This window comes from Triturus cristatus, chromosome 6, assembly GCF_964204655.1.
Source record: "Triturus cristatus chromosome 6, aTriCri1.1, whole genome shotgun sequence".
In the NCBI taxonomy this organism is placed as follows: Eukaryota; Metazoa; Chordata; class Amphibia; order Caudata; family Salamandridae; genus Triturus; species Triturus cristatus.
This window is the reverse complement of record NC_140589.1, coordinates 1,831,451,729-1,831,471,997: the sequence shown is the minus strand read 5'-3', so window position 1 is coordinate 1,831,471,997 and position 20,269 is coordinate 1,831,451,729. Positions and strand designations below refer to the sequence as shown.

Sequence of the window (20,269 nt, the reverse complement as noted above, 5' to 3'; positions counted from 1 at the left end):
TAACGGGATGTATTTAAAAAATTGCAAATTTTTTGCGATTTCTTAAAATTCCTTAATTGCGATTAGCAAATTGCGAAATCGCAATTAAGGAATACCTGCCCATTCATTCCTATGGGCCAGGAGACCCATAGGAATGTATGAGAAGTAATTCTCAAATTGCGAGTCGCAATTTGCTTATCGCAATTTGAGAATAATTTCAAAGGTGCAAGGGTGTCAAGATGACACCCTGATACACCCCTGAAATTAGCATGTGTGGTCATATGGCGCACATACATGCCCTAAGGGCATGTATGTGCGTCACGTGGCACTTTGTAAAATTACAAAACGTGCATTTTTAAAAGAAATCGCAAATTAACACTAACTAGTAGTTGTTGGTAATTTGCGATTTCTTAAGGATTAATCGCAATCCTTTGGTGAGTGTTACATTTCATTTAAGAAATCGCAATTTGCGATTTCTTAAATGCTTACGCAAACTTAAGAAATCGCTAAATTAGCGATTCCTTAAATTTGCGTTGGGAATTTGCCTAATACATCCCGTTTTGCGAATTTTTAATCGCAAACGCTGTATTTTGCGAATCGCAGAGTTTGCGACTAAAAATTTGCTTGATACATATGCCCCTAAAATCCTTATACTTATATCTGAAAGATATAAAAATGTCTTAGTCAAAATGGCCCATAGAACAAAGACAGACTGGAACTGAGCAAATACTATGTTCCAAAACGTTGTTTTTAACTAAAATGTTTTAACTTGGCCCATACACAGTGTACCATCAGAACTGGAACAATGAACAAACACTAGCAATTCTAACACGTCCGTTATGCATCTCTGTGAGTCTTTTCCATCAGTAGAATTTTTTTTAAGTAATTTAAAAAAAACAAATCCAAAGCTGTAGCATGCAGGCATTAAGCAAATCGTATTCCCTATCGAAAACATGACCAAGAGCAAAATTAGAAGATATCTTTGCAGACTTTTGAGAAATCGTATTACTTCCTTGGGCAGAAATTAAGTGCTGGATTGTCTACAAGCAAACAAATATCTTTTGACAGAAATTTGCAGTTGCAACCCAAGTCTATAATCTACTGTAATAAAATGCAACAATCGTATTGCAATTCAGATTTTAGTTTTGCCGAAGCCCAGGAAGAAACTCCGTAAAAGAGGCAACTAACAAAAATAAAGTGAAAAACGTAATCAGCAATTCTGCATCTTTACTACATACACGGAGTACCCACAATATTTTTCCTGGTTAACAAATTGTTTATAGTCTGAAGACATCTAAATAGAAAGACACTTTTCATTCATTATATACGTATCAATACCTTAACTTACACTGGCCCTTTGAAAACTCCTGTGAGGATGCAAGGCCATCCTATTTAAAACACTAATTGAAGTAAATAATAGTAAGTAATCAAGCTTACAATCAATGAGCACACCTTGCATTCTTTTTTAGTTTTACAGCTCCTCAGAGCCATATCGCAACAGCACAATAGTAATTCATCCACTCACAGTGTCTTCACAGATTTAACGTTACTACATTATAGCAGATTACCATAACTGAGGTCTAAGAAACATGATGCTGGCTTATATGCATATTACAACCAGAAATTATACAAGTTGTTTGAATCTTATTGAAGTTGTGTGTTAGTCCTCATCCCACTGAAGTAGTTCAGGTTCAGTGAATCATGTGTCAGGCTCATGGGGTGCCTTAGCCCTGCTCACCAAGCACATTTCAATACTCCGACACTGACAACAGTCTGCCTGGAAAAGGGATACAGTTGTACACGAAGAGCTCTTTGATTACATCTGCTAGTGGATCGGTTTCTCTGATGTAAATTTGGAGCATGTAGACTGCTTGCACGTCAAAACCTATTTTCTATGACCAACACTTTCCATGACCTAACTTATCCACCCCTCTCCGATACTGCAAACATGACTTAGAAATATGTAGCCAGTGAACTAGACATTAATGGTGGGGGGCGGGAGCAAAAATACTTACTGCTTTCACAGCTTCCTCTATTGTCCGAAATTTCCCTGGTTTAGGTGCAGCATCGCTAGTAGGAATCTTCTTGGCACTTTTGCCTGTACTGGATTTCTTAGGTTGCGGGTCTGTGGCAGGGGTTGGAGGCATTTGTTCCTTGTTTTGTTTCTTCATTGTTTTTTCAAAACCCAGTTCAAAGATAGTGTCTGACGTTTTTATAGGAGCTAAAATATAACAAACAGAAAAATGATTAGTGCCCGATTCAAATTTTAAAGAGATTTGTCAAGGGACAAAAAAAGGTTAAGACCAATGTTGAAAGAACTGTCCACTTTACTTCATACCTACAAGTAGCACACATGGCAGACAGCAACACACACTATCAAATAAACTTCGGGGACATGGCCAAGCTGGTGGCCAGTGCAGGCGTGTGTTGCTGAAGCTCTACACCAGGCCCAAGACAATCCTACCTCAACTACCCCCCAGGAGCTGGAATAATCCCCTGAAACACACTGTCGGCAGTGGCGACTTAACGCAGCCAGTGGGCCAACCACAGAGCAGCAATCGACCCCCATAGTGCTATTTAAACTGGGGGAACTGGAGACACCTGGCTGCTCCTGTGCCAAAGGGGTCAGGAGGGGCATAGCGCAGAGGACAATGAGGGATGGGTGAATAATGGCCTGGACCGATGCCTTGGGCCCCTCGGAGGAGTTTCCTGCGCAGCGTCATTCTGTGGGTAGCCCGCCTCTTGCTGAGGAATAGTGAAGCAGCAAAGGTCCGTCAACCTGCACACAGGGATGTCCACAGCAATGACTATACTCCAGCCTCCCACACCTACTACTCTTCAGTCCCCCTTCTCCCTTGTAGCCCTCCTCGCTGATAAGATAAAGGAACAACGGCACGGCTCATCAGTGCATGCAAGGACTCTACAGACATCCCAGTGCTGAGGGCTCCCCATTGACAGAGCAGGAAGGAGTGCAATCACAAATCTATGCTCATGCTTGAGAACTGTTGTGGCAAACCGACTGCAAATACTGGGCCCTCGCAAGGGGGGAGCCAGGAAAGATTGTTCCTTTTTCCTCCCACACCTACAGCATCCCGTGATCCTACTACAAGATGGTGAAGCCTAAAAGCGGCAGGCCGCAACTAGTGGCGTCAGAAGGTAGGCCTTTCACATCTGCACCAGGGTTGGCCATCATGGCCCAGCTGGAAGACACCCCAGGGAGTCACTTGGAACAGTTCATCAAAATCTTGCAAGCTATCCAAGACACTAAATGCACCCTAGAAGTGAAAATAGACTAGGTCTCTTTGGAGTTCGGGCCGACCAGAGGAAACTATCTTTGAGGGTGGACGATGCTGAATCTGCCTTCACTACAATGGGCCCATCTCTCTAAGAGGTGCAGTAACAGGTAAAAGTACTGCAGGCGGATGTGAGGCGCCTGCAGCTGAGAGCAGTGGACGCAGAGGGTAGATCCCGCTGTTATAATGTTCGCCTTGAGGGACTGCCTGAAAGGGTGGGAGGGCCAGATATGGAACTGTTCCTTGGACAATGGCTATGGACGACAGTGTTGGCAGGAAAGGTTCCCAAATTATTTTCAACAGAGCAGGCTCACTGGATCCCAGGACAGTCCCACCCGGTGCAGCCCCGCGGCCTTATAGGCGCCTATGAATTACCGCAACAGACTTATATTATTTTAGGACTTTCGCACTATGGGTCCATGCCACTGTGAGGGTGCGGAAGTAACGCGTATCCGGATTACACAGCAGAAGTCCAATGCAGTCGCAACTCCTGCGTGGGGGTTAAGCAACAACTCGAATGGGCCTGAAGTATACCTTGCTCTTTTCCAGCTCGCTGGCGTGTTGTGGCAGGTGAAGCCACCCACTTTTTCCAAACACCTGAGAAGGCAAGAGCCTGGATACTTAAAAGCAGGGGGCCAGACCTTCTGGAGGGAACTCTTCCTGGCAAAAGCTGAGAAATACAGGGATAGCAGAGGAGACGCACTGGCAGGCCCAAATATCGACCAAACATGGAACAGGTTGCATCTGAGCGAGCGAGCGAGAGTAGTGGCAGATATTTTGGTTCACAGCTAAAATTCATATGCTGCCCTGACACCACAGCGAGACTCGGATGCTGACTCCAGTTCCAATGGTTCAAGGGCGCTAGCGGAGGATGGTTCGCGAGGGCCTGCCTGGCCCACCTCCATCTGCGCTGCGGAGGACATCTCCTGACGGCCACAGTAATAACAGTAGGGTTTGGGGGGGTGGGGGTGCTTTTTCATGTTTCTGGATTTTTATACCTTCAAGTTCTCATTTTTTTATGTAGAGGGCTGGGGCCACACGGATGGAGACAGCTGCCGTGAACACTGGGGGCTCAACTTCATGTCTGGGGCACACCGGGGCGCCTACTTGGACATGCTCAGAATACCGATAAATGCCCATTTTTTTGGACTTCGTTGTTCTAATGCTGCAGACAATTTCTGCTGCAGGCTGTTAGCCTTGATAGGTGGGTAGGGGTTTGTTTCAGTAGGGATGTGATCAAGGAGTTCCATAGCCACAGGGCACATTGCAGAGGGGCAGGCAGGACATGATGAGATCCAAAGGGCTGCTAAGTGAGTGGGGGGGGGGGGGGGGGGGGGGGGGATGTGGGCAGACAGGACACTCACACAAACTCTATGGGATACTAACAGGGGATCGGCCCCCACCTATCGCCTCCTGACCTGGAATGTCAGAAGCATGGCCACACCATGCAAGAAACGGGCCATATATTCCCAACTCAAGCTCCACCGCATTCACACCGCGTTGATGCAAGAAATTCACTAGTGGCAGATGGCTCTTAAAGAGTGCAGGCAAGATGGAGAGGGAATGCTTATGGCACAGCATATTCATCCTTCTCACAGGGGTGTTGATATGGATTGCTCCCGGGTTTCCTTATTTTGCGCGTGCCCAGATGGTCACTACATGGTCTTAGAGAGGCTATTGGATGGAACCCCTTATCCATCTTGTCGATATACGCCTCCTATATTCGACACACGGACTTTCTGTCTGAATTGTCTGTTGCTACAAACTATGGCACCTTGCTTTGGGAGGGGACGAATAAAACTACGTTCTGGATGTGTCGCTAGATTGATCAGCAAAACTGGAAAAGGGGTCTGCATGCCAAAAGGTGACACGCTACTTCCAAGGGTGGATGAAAAACATGCAGCTACAGGATGTATGATGCATAAAACACCCAGCGACCGAAGAGTACTCTTTTTATTCTCTAGGATACAATGTGCATACACGCCTGGATCTTTTCCTCTGCAGCGTTGCACTATGCAATTGGGTGTTGGCCACTGCTTATTAGGCAAGCACTGTCGCTGATCACTGCCCACTACTGTGAGAACTGCAATGTGGGCTGGAAAGAGTGGTGATCCCCACAAGGCAGCGACGGGTGGAGGCTCCATTACAACACCCCCTTTACGACAAGTATTATCCAATACTTTGAACAGAACAATGGCACTGTGAGGACCCTTTCTTCAGAGTGGGAGGCACACAAACTGGCTCATGTATAGCCACAACGTGGGGGTGAGGGGCACCCTGCGTAGAGAACTACTAGTTATGGATCGCGAGCTCCAGGACCTTGAACGGGAGACTTAGAGACAGGCAGGCATGGTGCAATCACTCAGTGAACTTCAGCAGCAACACCAAGAAAGCAGGGCATGATTGGGGAAACTTGATTGTAAAGAATATCTTGTCTGTTAATATGTCGAGTGGGACAGAACAGGTAGGATGCTGGTGTGGTTACTTCTGGGCAAGACTCCACAAACCCAGACTGGAAATATTCACTCAGATGGAGGCAGAGTAAGCCACTCCCAGACAGATATCAACGCTACTTTTGTGATCTATTACAGTGCCCTACATGCGGTGCATGATGTGGCCACATCGGATCAGATTCAGGATTTCCTCTGAGGAGTTCCTCTCCACTGCCTAGATCCGCTCCAAAGGGAGGAGTTAGAGGCACTCTACAAGCGGAAGAGATCAGGGAGATCATCCCACAAATAGTACGCAACAAAATGTCGGTGACAGATAGGTTCCCACACAAATATTATGCCTTGTTCGCCACCGTGCTTGGCCACACTTAATGAGTGTGTATAAGGAGGCGTCAGAAATGGAGACGCTTCCGTCGACCCGTAGGGAGGCCCTGATCGTGGGGCTCCACAAACCTGGCAGAGAACCCGGTTTAATCTCGACTACAAGATACTGGGGGAAGATCTTGGCGATCCGCCGATTACTGAATCTGATGGGTTTGCCAGAGTGAGGTTACGGAGTGCCTCACAGTGTCGCCCGCATTGAGAAGGCGTTATGTTGTTGGGGTACTGGAATGTTAGAGGATGGACTTGAGCTTTCTGAGAAGGGTGAGGACCCTGTACAGCGACCTGACGGCACCAATTAAAACCAGCACCTACATATCATATAGCTTTGAAATTTGCACATGACAGAAATGCGCACAATCGCTGCTCATTTTTGTGCTCGCAATGGAGCCCCTGGCATCTTGGCTCCATACCAAAGAGGAGGCCTGGTTCATCTGAGTGGCTGAGGAATGGAATATAGTGTCCTTATATGCTGATGACGGCTTTACTTATCCACGTGACAGCAGGGTATTCTTAGAACCCTTCATGTCCATTTTGGAGAGATTTGAGACCTGTCGGTACTGTATATAAACTGGGCTAAATCCGGTCTGCTCCCGCTCAGACGTATGGCAGACCATGCATGTGAAAATGTGCTGCCAACGGCTGGAGTGGCTGTTCGACACAATCAGATACCTGGGGGTGAATGTATATTACTCAGAATTGCTGTGCGGGAACCTAAATAAGGCAATGGCGTTTGCTTTCTCCCCTTCTGGCTTTCACGCCCTCTACCCTCATTGGGTTGAGAGACAATCACGAAAATGTTGGCATTTCCCAGGATTTCGATACTGCCCCTGCTGGTGCTGAAATACTTCTTTAAAGGATTGAATGGGTTATTGTCCGATCTGATTTGGGGACGAGGTAGGAAAACAACCACGCAACGGACAACACAGCATCCCCTGGCAGGGAATGGGGACAGAGCGGGGGGGGGGGGGGGGGGAAAGAGACAGAGCGGGGGGAGACAGACTCCCTCCGAGAACCAAATAACAGTGGCACATACATGCGGACACAAATTTACTCGTTAAAGTTCTTTCACAGTCTCATAATTTCAGAACTTATATTCAACAAAGTCATAGTTTTTGCTTATGCAACTAACAACCATTGACAAAGCCAATAGTTATGGCTTGCTGTAGATGTAAGGTTAGTTGTATTATATATCTGGATACAATGATAGAAACAGCAAAATACCAGTCGGGCGGCACACTATGCTAAGCACAGATTTTTTGCTTACGTGTTTTAAACCACGCCCTTAATTACATTGGCCACGCCCCTTTGAGACCCACTAGTTTTTTTCATCCCACTTAAGGCCCTGCCCAGGGGGATGTTCGCAGAGCGATCGCGGTGATTTACAGCACACTACACACCCATCGTTATGAGATGGTGATGCCGGCGAGGACCAAATGGGAGGCGACATGGATCTCACCGACATGCAATGGATGAGAGCCATGATGCATACGAATGGGGTTCCCAGGAACCCACAGTTCTATTCCAACAACTACCTAAATCAGACCTACCCAACACCGCAGAGAATAGACCGGATATTTCCTGGAGCTTCCCCAGAGTGCCCCCCGCTGACTTTTACCATATGGTATAGGCTTGTCCTATGCTGAAAGAGGCATGGGGCACAGTCACGGTAACCCTGACTGAGGTTTTTCTCGTTTCAGTTCAATTGTGAACCAAGTTTACAAGTTTGCAGAGAAATAGATGAGTCCAAGGCAGAACTCATGCAATTATTGAGGCAAGAGACAGAAACTTTAAAGTCTTTGGGGACAGATAGAGAGTTAAGAATAAGGGTCTGTGTCCACCGATACTTTGGAGCACTCCCTAGTAGTGCAGAGTAAAGAGGGAATTCTTGGGGATAGTCTGATTTAGGCTATGGTAAAAGAACAGTACCATAAAATGGTAGGACCAGGCTAGAGGATAGCACGTACAATTGGTGTTGAGCTTCAGATGAGCAATTAATGTTATAAAAAGGGATGCGTGACGCTTGAAACATGCTTCGTGAAGGTTTAGAATTATGTAACTCACTAAAGGTTTGACTCCAATGTCAAGGCGGGAGATGGTGAATACGCTAGAATTGAGGGAAACAGTGGTGATGAGGTCAAGAAAGTAAATAGTAAAATTAGGTGTATGAGCCAGAACCCTGTATGCTAAGAGAAATATTTAGAGTGAGGAGAGAGGAAATGAAGGAAACAAAGAGGTTCTGCCTGCAGAAAGTTAGGTGTCTCAATATTACCGCTAAGCTACTGCCTTCCTTTTAGAGTTTGCCCTTGGTAGCAGATATTGAAGCTTTGGGAAAAAACAAGACTAGATTTAGGGTTATAATAATCAGACAGCCATGGTTCGATAATAAAGCTTATGTTGATCTAAGCTTAGAGGACAAAATCATTCATTTCTGCACTGTGTAACTTTTCTGTGCCACCTAGTAGCTAGCCTCATAACTTTGTAGCTCTTGTACAAAATACACACTCATTAACAACTGATTTCAATAGCTAAATTGTGGTCACCATAAGAATAAACCACAAAAAACAAATAACTGAAATGAAAATATGAACACGGGCATCTTTGTGTAGATAGGGTATGGGGAGACTTGCCACCCAACTGGTGAGGCTACAATAGCACTCTCTTGTCTCCAATCAGTTTGGAGATCACCCTCCTCTACTGCATTCTAGAGAGGGAAATTACATCCCTTTAACATATTCTCTCCCCACATACAGGGGAATCTTCACTGCAAACAGTTCAGGGGGGGCTTCCAATTCCCCTCCTACTATTGCATGATGGATAGGACCTCTTTGGTTAAATAAAACCTCGCCTTCACCTAATAGATATCTGTAGTTTTGGTAAAGTGCTACTTAGAGGACTGAGTGGATGTAATCTATTACAAGCATTGGCATAGCCAATAGGTCTCGCCTTTGGGTCCTTATAAGTGATCAGTCAGTGCTCTCGGCTTTGCCAATGTTTTTAAGCTATGTTATAAAGCATTGTGGCTGCTGTGCACCATGTTGAAAAGTTATAATAAAAAAGTATTATACATATTTGTTACTTTGTATATAACCAAGAAGATATCATATACAAATGAATGACCCAATAAAAAAAGAATTACCATAAAAATGTCTTGTGGACATTGAACACTCTGGAGACAAGTATGCATTCTTGAGGCTTAGCAAAGACTAGTATTAGGACACTGAAGTATGTGATTCAGACTTAAAAGAGCTACCATACAGGAAAGGAAACCAACATAAAACAGTATCTCCATCCCAGTCCGCATTCACAGTGCTCAGCAGAGTAGGGTAAACTGATCAAATGGAACAGTTTTGTTGCTTGTTGCAGACTAAGCCACTCAGTCCTAGCCTAAGTCCCTCTCTACATCTGACATTTGGCTGTGGCATCCTTTGGGTGCAAGCAGCAGCATATAGCCATACTTCGCCCGTTTGAACCACGGTAGCTGCAGCACAGGGCCACCATGCCTCAGTGAGATGCTAAGGCTTATACTGCATTTGATATCTCTTTAGCCTACCCAGCTGTACTTTTGCCCCACGTTTCAGGTTGCCTGATGCGAGGACAGTGCACTTGATAGACAGAGTTGGACATGGCTTTAGATCCGCATATTAATGGAATTGTGTACTGTTTTCAAAGGCTAGCCGATAAACTAGCCGCATGGAGATAGGTAGCATAATTCTCGTCTACCTCTGCGAGTGCACACTACAGTGTGCACATTTACAGTGGCTGGAAGAAGGGAAGGCCGTTGCTGCGAGCTTGTGGTCAGGGTGCAGAGGGGGGATCCGCAGCATCTGTGGTAGCAGCTCGAGCGGCAGCAAGCCATGTCTGCTGTTTATTCAGGTGTTTAATAGCAGTGTGGGGAATTCCTATCTCCCGACGCCCGAGACATCTAGATTTCTTACAAGGGCAAGAGGTTTTAATTTCTAACTTGTCCAAAGGACAAGTAGACAGGCTTACGGTAATCTGATACACAGCAGTTTAACCCTCTTGGTCACAGCCAGTTAATAAGGAGCTCTGAGCAGTTCATTGGCAGTGAAAGGGTCAATTCAAAAGCTGGGGCCTGCACTTTAGTTTCACCAGAGTAGGACAACAAAATGATTGAGCTGAGCTCAAAGTTGCAGCTCCATATAAAACATGGACAGCACTGTCAGGTAAGAGTCATTTTGCTTTCTCCCCGAGGCTTCCAGGCCCTCCTCTGGCCCTTTCCTTTCCTTCGAGCATAAGATGCAGCTCCAGAACACTCACATCACTGGAATGTAAGAGGCTGGGCCTCTTGGCTCATGCTCTGACTTTAACCTTGTGACCCCCTACTTTTTATTCTGTGCTTCACCCTTCGGCCTCAAATCAGCCCCAAGATCCCTCCTGCCCTCCCCTCCAGAGGCCTACAGTAAAGCCCATGCTTTCTCTTCTATTGCAACCCCTGCACAACCCTCCTTTGCACTTTGCCTTTCCTGTGCACCTTATGTTTCACCCAGTGCCTGTACTTGCTAACCCTGCTCCCCTTGGCCTCTCATATCTTTACCTCATCCAGGGCTTACATTAAAGCTCAATAGTTTACCCATGGGGAATTCATGCAATCCTCAGGCGCACCCTAATTTATCTCCTTGCACTGGGCCTCTCCTCTCACTTTGTCCATGAACCAGGGGCATCTGAACACGCCACTGTAGCTAACAGCAGCTGTGGAGTTCTTGGTGGGCCTCTTCTTTCTACAGTTCCAGGCAAAGGTTCATAATTTACTTGAAAGGGTTGATGGATATATACATGGATAGATATAAGGATGGATGGATGAGTGAAAGGATGGATGGATGAGTGAAAGGATGGATGGATGAGTGAAAGGATGGATGGATGAGTGAAAGGATGGATGGATGAGTGAAAGGATGGATGGATGAGTGAAAGGATGGATGGATGAGTGAAAAGATGGATTGATGGGGTGAAAGTGGATGGATGAGTGAAAAGATGGATGTTTGAATGAAAGGGTGGATTAATGGATGAGAGAGTGTGAGTGAAAGGATGTATGGTTGAATGAAAGGGTCAATTAATGGATGAGAGAGAGTGAGTGAAAGGATGGATGGTTGAATAAAAGGGTGGATTAATGGATGAGAGAGAGTGAGTGAAAGGGTGAATGGATGGGGTGAAAGTGGATGGATGGATGGATGGAAGGATGGATGGCTGGGTGGATGTTAAGATTGATTGATTGATGGGTGGGTGGATGGATGTGAAGATTGATGGATGGATGGGTGGGTGGAAGGATGAGTCAAACGGTGGATGGATGGATGAGTCAAACGGTGGATGGATGGATTTGAGTGAAAGGGTGGCTGGATTTGAGTGAAAGATGGAAGAGCAAAAGGATGGATGAATGGAGGGATGAGTAAAAGGGTGGATGGATTTGAGTGAAAAGGAGGATGATGGAGTGAAAGACGGAAGAGCAAAAGGATGAATGGTGGGATGAGTGAAAGGATGGATGGATTTGAGTGGGATGGGGGAGTGAAAGATGGAAGAGCACAAGGATGCCTGGATGGAGGGATGAGTGAAAGAGTGGATGGATATGAGTGAAAAGGTGGATGGAGGGGGTGAAAGTGGATGAATGGATGAGCGAAAGGATGGATGGATGAGTGGAAGGAGGGATGGATGAGTTTGAATGATAGATTTGGAGCTGGAAGGAAAGGTTTGGCCAGGGGTGTTGTGAACCACTCGCTTTAGCAGCTACAGCGGGTGGAGCTCTTGATGAGCCTCTTCTGTCTGGAGCTCGGCAGACAAAAGCCCATAATTAACGTGTAAGGATGAGTGAGTGAAAGGATGGATGTGAGAGAAAGGGTGGATGAGTGACAGGGATGTTGGATGGACGATGGATGTGTTGATGAAGGAAAGGGTGAAAAGATAGATGGGTTGCAGGGTGGATGGATCAGTAAGCGAAAAGATGGATGAGTGAAAGGGTAAATTGATGGATGAGTGGAAGGATGGATGAGTGAAAGGGTCAATTGATGGATGAGAGGAAGAGTCAATTGATGGATGAGAGGAAGAATGGGTGAGCGAAAAGATGGCTATGTTTGGGGATGGATGGGTAGATTTGGATATGGATGGGCGGATGGATGGATTGACAAGCAGAATGGTGAAATGCTGATTAAAGAATGAATGGAAGCTAATGTAAAGATGAAATGTTAGATATCAGTGGGTGAATGAAAGGATAAATGTGTAGGTCTGCAGAAAAGAGGCAAAATACGGAAATCACTAGTTTTCAAATCCTTCTATACTATGAGCCTGACATAACCAGAGAGGCTATTATCCGAGCTCTTCTATAATGAGTGCTGCCATTATTTGACAGTGCACATCAAGGCACCAAAGGGACAAGTGGATTTTGTACAGGACATGTAGATTTATGAAGCTACCTGTCCCATGGACCAGTAGATATTTTACTAAATTCCACACCCCTGCAGTTTCCTTCTTTGGTTCTGTTGGGGCTTCGAATGACCTACAGCCACATCCTCTGCGTCGCTTCCTCCTCCTCCTAAGCAGCACACGTAATCTGGTACTAGGCACTCCCCTTTCATGTGGATTAATCCGTGGAATTCACAACTTTCAGGCCCCCTAGCCCGCCTTCTCATTTGCAATTTCCGTGCCCCGCACCGTGGCACCAGTACTTCTGTGTGACCCCCACGAGACTCTACATCGGGTTTTGCCTTTGTATACCTGTCCGCTTGAGATCCTGGTACGTAATGCTACGGAATATCTCGAGCATCTGGCTGTTAGTTTTGGGCTGCTCTCGGCACGGCTAGTTGCTTTGTGAATGGCTACCGCCCTGTATATTAATTTGCTGCTCCCATCGCAGTCTGTTATACGCATCTTGGTTAAGCCTGTGATTTGCCTCACTGTGCACGTGGGTACTGTTTACTTGGCATCTCGGGAGCGTCCCACAAGTGATGTGCGATCCACGCGTTGCAAGGGAAGGAAAAAAAAAAAAAAGTAATGCAGCTGCCACCCTGCGCGCCGCTGCTTGCTCCCGCAAGCAAAACGCTGTGGAAATGAACCTTTGCTAAAGAGGTGGGACATGCGCTCGCCTTTAGCAGTTTGCAGGCTACGATAAAGAAATCACACCGGCAACAACCAACACAATGCGTGGGGGGGATTCAGACCCACACAAGAAGTTTAGAGTGCTTACAAGAAGCCTCACAGAGCATGCGCACTGGCTCAGGCTCGACCTAAAAAAACAACATTACCAAGCATTTTTCTTATCCTACCAAAACAGTTCCCATATAAATTTTTTCACTGAAAAAAAAACAAAGGTTACAGAGACGTTACAGTTAGGCTCAGGTTTCACTCGTACAAAACCAGAGAAATTCAGCAGTTATAGCTAGCTGAGCGAACTATAACTTGTGCCCCCGCAATGCACTGCTTATGACCTCATATATTACATCACTTCTGACATGGTCAGTGACATTACTAATGACATCTCAAATCACATCATCCATAGAATCTGACGCACCCACTCCCACCCCAATATAACATTTCATACACCCACTCCAACTCCACTATTCTCAAAACCATTGACACACCCACTCACTGATTCATAGGTCTACACACACACATCCACTTAGTCACCCATACACCAATTTACTCACTAATACAGCCACAGATTTATCCATTCAGCCACTCACACTGTCAGTCACCCATAGAGCTACCCACACACCTACTCACTCACCCAGAGTCAATCACACAGCCACTTACCTATACAGTAATACAAAACACCCACTTACACACACACATATATATACATACATACATACATATATATATAGATACTAACACATACTCACTCAGTCACTGACACAAGCACACACTTACCCATACAGCCACTCTCACAATTACTCACTCACACAGTCACTCAAACTCCAGCACTCACCTATACTGCCTTTCACATATGCAGTTGCTCACCCATATACCACAGACACATCCATTCACTCACCGACACAGCCATACACACACTCAGTCATCCATACAGTCCCTCACAGACGCGCTCACCAAACCATGCGGCATGACTCACTCCTTCACTCACTCACCCACACAGACACCCATACAGGTACTCAGACAACTAGTGCAAAGTAACGTAGAGTGCAGTGGTGTAGAGTGTGGCAAAGTGGAGGGCTGTAGAGAGCAGCGGTATACGGTACAGTGGTGCAGGGTAGAGTGGAGTGGTGTGATAGTGTAGAGTTGAGTGGCGCAGAGAACAGTGCAGGGGTGCACAGTAGATCACAGTGGAGTAGAATGGAGTGATGCAAAGTGAAGTGGCATAGAGTTAAATGGAGTAGAGTACAAAAGCGTAGAATAGAGTGTTGCAGAGTACAGTGCTGTAAAGAGCAGTGGTGTTTAATACAGCGGTGCAGAGTACAATAGAGTGGTGTAGAGTGCAATGGTGTGGAATGGAATAGCGTGCAGTGGCACAGTGTTGCAGGTTAGAGTATAACGGCGTAGAGTGCAGTGGTGCAGAGTAATTGGTGTAGAGTGCACTTGTTTTTAGGAAATTGAGAGTAGAGTACATTGGTGTAGAGCGCAGTGGTGTAGTGTAGCATGGTGCAGAGTAGAGTGGCGGGCGTACACTAGAGTGATGCAGAGTTGCGTACAGTACAGTGGCATAGAATGCAGTAGAGTTGAGTGGTGCAGAGTAGAGTGCAGTGGCATAGAGTGCAGTGGTACAGAGAAGAGTAGAGTAGAATGCTGTGGAGTGCTGTAGAGAGCAGTGATGTACAGTGTAGTGCTGCAAATGATAATACAGGGGTGTAGAGTGCAGTGACAGAGTGCAATGGTGTAGAGTGGAATAGCGTGCAGCTGCGCAACATATAGTGGGGTAGAGTATTGCTAATTAGAGTATAGTAATGTAGACTGCAGTGGTGCAGAGTAGTTTGCATAGCGAGCAATTGTTTTTTAATAAAGTGGAGTAGAAAACATGCGCGTAGAGCAGAGGGGTGTAGAGTGGTGCAGAGTACAGTAGAGTGGTGCAGCCTGGATTGCAGTGGCATACAGTGTCGTGGCATAGAATGCAACGGCAAAGCGTAGATTGTTTTAGAGTAGAGTGGAGTCGAGTGGAGGGGTGCAAGGCTGAGTTGGGTAGCCTAGACTGGTGTAGAGTGCTGGTGCATAGTAGCGTGCACTGGCTTAGAGTAGAGAGGTGGAGAGTGAAGTTGCGTAGAGTGCATTGGTAGACAGTGCAGTGGCATAGAGTGGTGCAGAGTTAAGTGGTGTAGAGAGCAGTGGCGTAGAGTACAGAGCAGAACAGAGTGGCCTAGAGTTCAGTGAGGTAGAGTGCAGTAGTATACAGTAGAGTAAAGCAGCACGCAGAACAGTGGCGTAGAGTATACTGGTTTTGAGCAAAGTGGCGTAAACTGGCGTAGTGCAGTGGCGTACAGTGGGGTGTGATTGGAGCGATGCAGAGTAGAGTGTAATAGCATACAGTGAATTGGTGTAGAGTGCAGTAGAGCAGAGTAGACTGTCGTGGCATAGAGTTCAGTGCCAGAGCGTGTAGCGTTTCAGAGTAGACTGTCGTATGTAGTGATATATAGTAGAGTGCATTGGCATAGAGTGCAGTAGAGTAGAACAGAGTGCCATAGAGGGCAAAGACGCTGAGTACAATGGTGTAGAGTGTAATGGCATAGTGTTGCAGAGTGTTGCAGCGGTGCAGAGAAGACTGGCGTATAGTGCAGTGACACAGCACAGTTGTTTTGAGTAAAGTGGTGTAAAGTGCATTGGCATAGAGTGCAGTGGCGTGGAGTGGGTAACAGATTGCAGTGTACAGAGTGCAGTGGCACAGAGTAGATTGTTTCAGAGTAGGGTGACTTGGTGCATGGTAAAATGGAGTGGCATACAGTGCAGTGCTGCATGGTAGAATGGAGTGGCATACAGTGCAGTATTGCAGAGGAAAGTGCAGTGGCACAGAGTGCAGTGGTGCATAGTAGAGTGGCACAAAGTGCAGTGGCACTGAGTAGAGTGATGCAGTGTAGAGAGGCGTATAGTGAAGTGGAGAAGACGGAGTGATGCAGAGTATAATGCAGTGACGCAGAGTCAAGTAGCAAATGGTGGAGTGCTGCAGAGTGGGGTATAGTGAAGTATGTATGTATGGTGTGCACTGCTATTACAGATAACATATCTTAAATTGAAATGACCCTTTATATCTGCACAGCCACAGCTTTACAGATAAAAGTATATAGCACACAAATGATAATGTCTTGAAATGTCACCCAGTGTACCGATTTATTTTGATCAAATTAAAATATTTGTTTCGACATTTCAATATTAACATAAAATGTGCTTAATTCCCCGCACACCCCAGTGTGCTTAATTCCCCGCACACCCCCAGTTGCCAGCATGTTTGCCACATACATGATTTCACTTTAAACTGAAAGAAAAGTAAACACCAAGCTCACTGCAAGACAAAGACTGACATTTGACCTCTGTCCTTGAATGCACAGCAAATGTGACAAGATCAGAACAAGATGTAAAGGCCTCTTTACAGAAATGGAGCACTCATAAGGATTCAGTAAATAAGGCATGGGCCAAGGAATGGACGATCTCAAGCTGGACAGCCTAACACAAATAAAGCAAGCAAATATGGGTTACAAAACACAAAGTCAATGGTAAGCACTGGGCGGAATGCAATCTCAGCAAAGCTTTCAGAAGGTCCCCAAGATGTCATTGGTAAACCAGGCAGCACCCCTGTCTGGTAGGCTTCAACCTAACGAAGGTTTGCATTGGGTACAGACCAGGTAATACTATACACATTTTTAAAGCATCGTAAGCACTTAAACACTAAATCCTTTAGGGCGATTTGCTGCAGCCTATCTTAAAATGTGTATAATAATGACCTATTCAGTGCTTTCTGTCACAGACTGGATTTTAAAATTCGTGACTTTCAGTTAAAGCCAATTACAATGCAAAAAATGTAAGTCTTGTATCAAGCAGTTTGCTACCTGATGGTGAATTGTTTTTCTCCTACATCGCTGAGATGGGCTTCACCTCTCCCACCTACAAGAGGATGAGTATTCTCTCACCCAACTATTCTACACCCCATCAGCTGTACCTATGCATGTTATGTCTCAAGCGAGGTACGATGGGTTTCTCCACAATCCCACTAACACTTAATGGTGAGTTACAGGGTTGGATTGGCCTACAGGGAAAACGGACAAAACCCGAGGGACTGGTCTGACAGGTCAGTGTGTGGGTCCGTTTTGGCTGTTTGTGAGCCTGTTGTATGATCTACTGGGTCGTTTGTATTATTGCTTTATTTCAATCAAAACAAACATTGCCTAAAGCAAGATAAAATCCACACAGTCTTCCATACATTGCAGCACACTTATTTATACACGGTGTAGTATTTACCAAGTTAAAAGCGCATCCTGTTTGCAAACATGAACCCCTTTTTAGCTTTCCAGTGTATTAATGGAAGCCACTTTTACTTTGACGCCTGGGACTATCTTCTGTCCCAGTCTGACCTCGAGTATCTGTGTTCCCTATGTAATGCTGGCTATATACAATCACAGACAATCTCCATTCATTAACACCCACACGAAGTGGGCCTTTTCAACCACAAACTTATTAACCGGGGCTGTCTACAAACCAGTGGGGTGAGTTGGCGCCTGTGCTGAACTCAAAACCGGAGGGTGGGAAGGTGCCTGCATTTCTCCCTAACTAACCATAACTTATAAAAAATAAAGAGGGGATCTCAGCCACTTACACTGACTGAGAGGGTTCTATTTGGCCTCACCCTCACACCTGTTACAAAAGCTGAGGTTTGGGGCTCTCCTCCCTGTGAAGGCGATCTCCTCGCCACTGCCGTGCTCCCCTCTAAACCCTTCGTCTCTCACGTTATGAACACATGAGGGAGCAAGTGTTAATAGTGGCTCCTCCGGATACTCACGTGCAGGGTCTAGTATGCGCGGCAGGTTGGCCTCCCCCAGAGCCTTCCTCGCTCCGCTGCCGGAGCTCTTCTTGCCTCCGCCCGCTCCGGGCTTCTTGTTTTTCTTCACCACCTCCCATTTCCCAGGTGTCACAGACGCCATCCCGCCTCTTGCTCGAGCCAGCGGGCCGAAAAGCGCCTTCTAACCGCCACGAGCCTGCGCGCGAGACCCGTCAGAAGCAGCGCGAGGCCAGTTACCAGGGCGATCCCAAACCCCAGAGAGCTGTGCGCGCGCAGCGCCGCAACCTGTCGCGTCACTCCAAGCTCGTCCGTGGGTTCACTGCGCGTGCGCACACACCACGCGCGGTGCTCATTAGCCTCTATGCCACGTCTAGTTGTTGCTCGTGAGGTCATGGCGAACGGAGTGTAGGGTAGCTGGGCCAATAGTCGCTTAGGGTTTCCGTCACGTTCAACACATGCCTCTGCCGCCCCTCTTCTGTTTTCACCATTTTTCAGCCTGTGCCTCGCGTGTGTTTCTGTCAGAAGCTGTCTTCAGGTTGACAGCGGGTTTCTACGCCATTGGCCAGGAGCGCCTGCTTTATCGGACCAATCGTAATGCGTCATTAAGAAGGGCGTGTTTAAATTGTTCAACTTTCTAACATTGAGTGAAAGACGTGTGTTTAGAGCAGCTGTGGACAGGCCAGCAAGTTAATAAAAGAGTCAAGAGCTGATGCCCGAAATGGTTACTCAATTATTATCCATGGGGCTATTGCAAGCAAAGTCTTAAACATTTCTAGTCCTTTATTGATTAATTGTTTTGCTATTGAGTGCAAACTAAATGCCATACATATAAAATATGAGGACTGGTGTAGTAAATGAGTTCCGCCCATTCATGTTGCCAGACGCTGCTGGAAACGAATTCCAGCACCAGGTAGATCGGTAATCCACTGTTGCGCCTATGAGAGGCTTGTTGCTGGAGATACTGCTCACTGTAGAAGTCTTCCAGGTGACAGCAGGCTCCTCAAGAATGCGAAGACAAACACCCAGACTACAGGCTGTCCGGATGGTACAGGACACTGGTGGGGCTGACGAGGGTGTGTCTTGTGAGTTTCAATACGCGTTTTGAAAGTCTTTAATGTCCTTGGTTCCTTGTCCTTCGATTCCTTAGTTGTCCTTACTCCATACCCCACGCGTTGGTTCTTTAAGATCGTCACCAAAATTGTTGTAAAGGAAGATACAGAGTCCATCTGTACATGTAGGATATTTCGTTATTAGTAGCTTGGTTCCAGTATAGGAGATCAGGATAGTAGGAGAAGATAGATGGTACAAAGACAACCCCACCAGGAGCAGGCTCCTAGCAGCTCAGCCTGAGTTGACTAACTCACTCTCTAACACAGAGAGCCACTCAGGCATTCTATGATGTCATGGTGCATTCCAACAGAGCAAAACAATGGGGAATAGTAGAGTAGTTTACTACACATCCTTCCCCATTTCTTTGGGGAGGTTGTGGGGGTAGTCAATGCCTCTAATTTAGTTTTCAGTGTTCCAGGGTGAGTACCCTGCGGTGTACCCTATTTAGGGGAGGTCGTAGTTTTTGTTTTTTAGGGTGAGTACCCTGTAGTGTACCCTACTTAGGAGAGGTTGTGTTGTTTTCCAGAGTTATTACTCTGTGGTGTACCTTTTTTTAGGGGCGGTGATGTTGTTTTCCAGGGTGTCTACCCTATGGTGTATCCTATCTAGGGGAGGTTCTCTTATTCCCAAGGGTTAGTACCCTGTGTTTTTGGTGGAGGTTGTTTGGTTAATTCCTAGCGTTACCATGGGTTTTCCTTTCTTGTTGACACTATGCTCCGGTCGAAGTCCACCTGCATGGAACTCGTGGCCAAGGGTTTCACGCTTGTACGACTTTGAGTGATAAGCTTCTCTCCAGTATTTAGACCTCTTCTGTTACTCTTAATGGATTTTAAGTGTCAGCATGCCTTCTACCAGCGGAACTTGTGAATTTAACCCCTTTTGTACCTTTCTATTGGGGATGTTGTTTTCTTCCAAGGGTCAGTGTCTGCACCCACCTTTGTTTAACAGGGTGTCTACCCTGTGGTGTACCCACTTATGGGGAGGTTGTGTGGGTGACCACCCTTCTCTGTTGCATTGTTTTTTTTTTCATCTAAGCCATGCTTTGTTTTTTCCCTAAGGGAGGGGGATGGGGCATGTAGTAATGTTATTTCCAATTTTAATGTTTTTTCTTATTTTTG

General features: G+C 46.2%; 1 protein-coding gene across 3 annotated transcripts in view; it reads right to left on the bottom strand.

Moving 5' to 3' along the window:
* TMEM214 (transmembrane protein 214) overlaps window positions 1–18,364 on the bottom strand; it is a 390,212-nt gene extending 371,848 nt beyond the window's left edge. For 2 of the 3 annotated variants that reach the window (XR_014963237.1, XM_085613233.1), the window contains exons 1-2: window positions 18,042–18,347; window positions 1,995–2,200 (exon numbers count right to left, since the gene is read on the bottom strand). Coding sequence is in view for 2 of the 3 variants with exons in the window: in XM_085613233.1 (XP_085469359.1) it covers window positions 1,995–2,200; window positions 18,042–18,183 (348 nt within the window). In the remaining variant the exon portion in view is untranslated. Of the gene's footprint in view, window positions 1–1,994; window positions 2,201–18,041 lie in introns of all 3 variants that reach the window. The other variant, XM_085613232.1, reaches the window with a different exon arrangement.
* Between the last annotated feature and the right edge of the window lie 1,905 nt (window positions 18,365–20,269).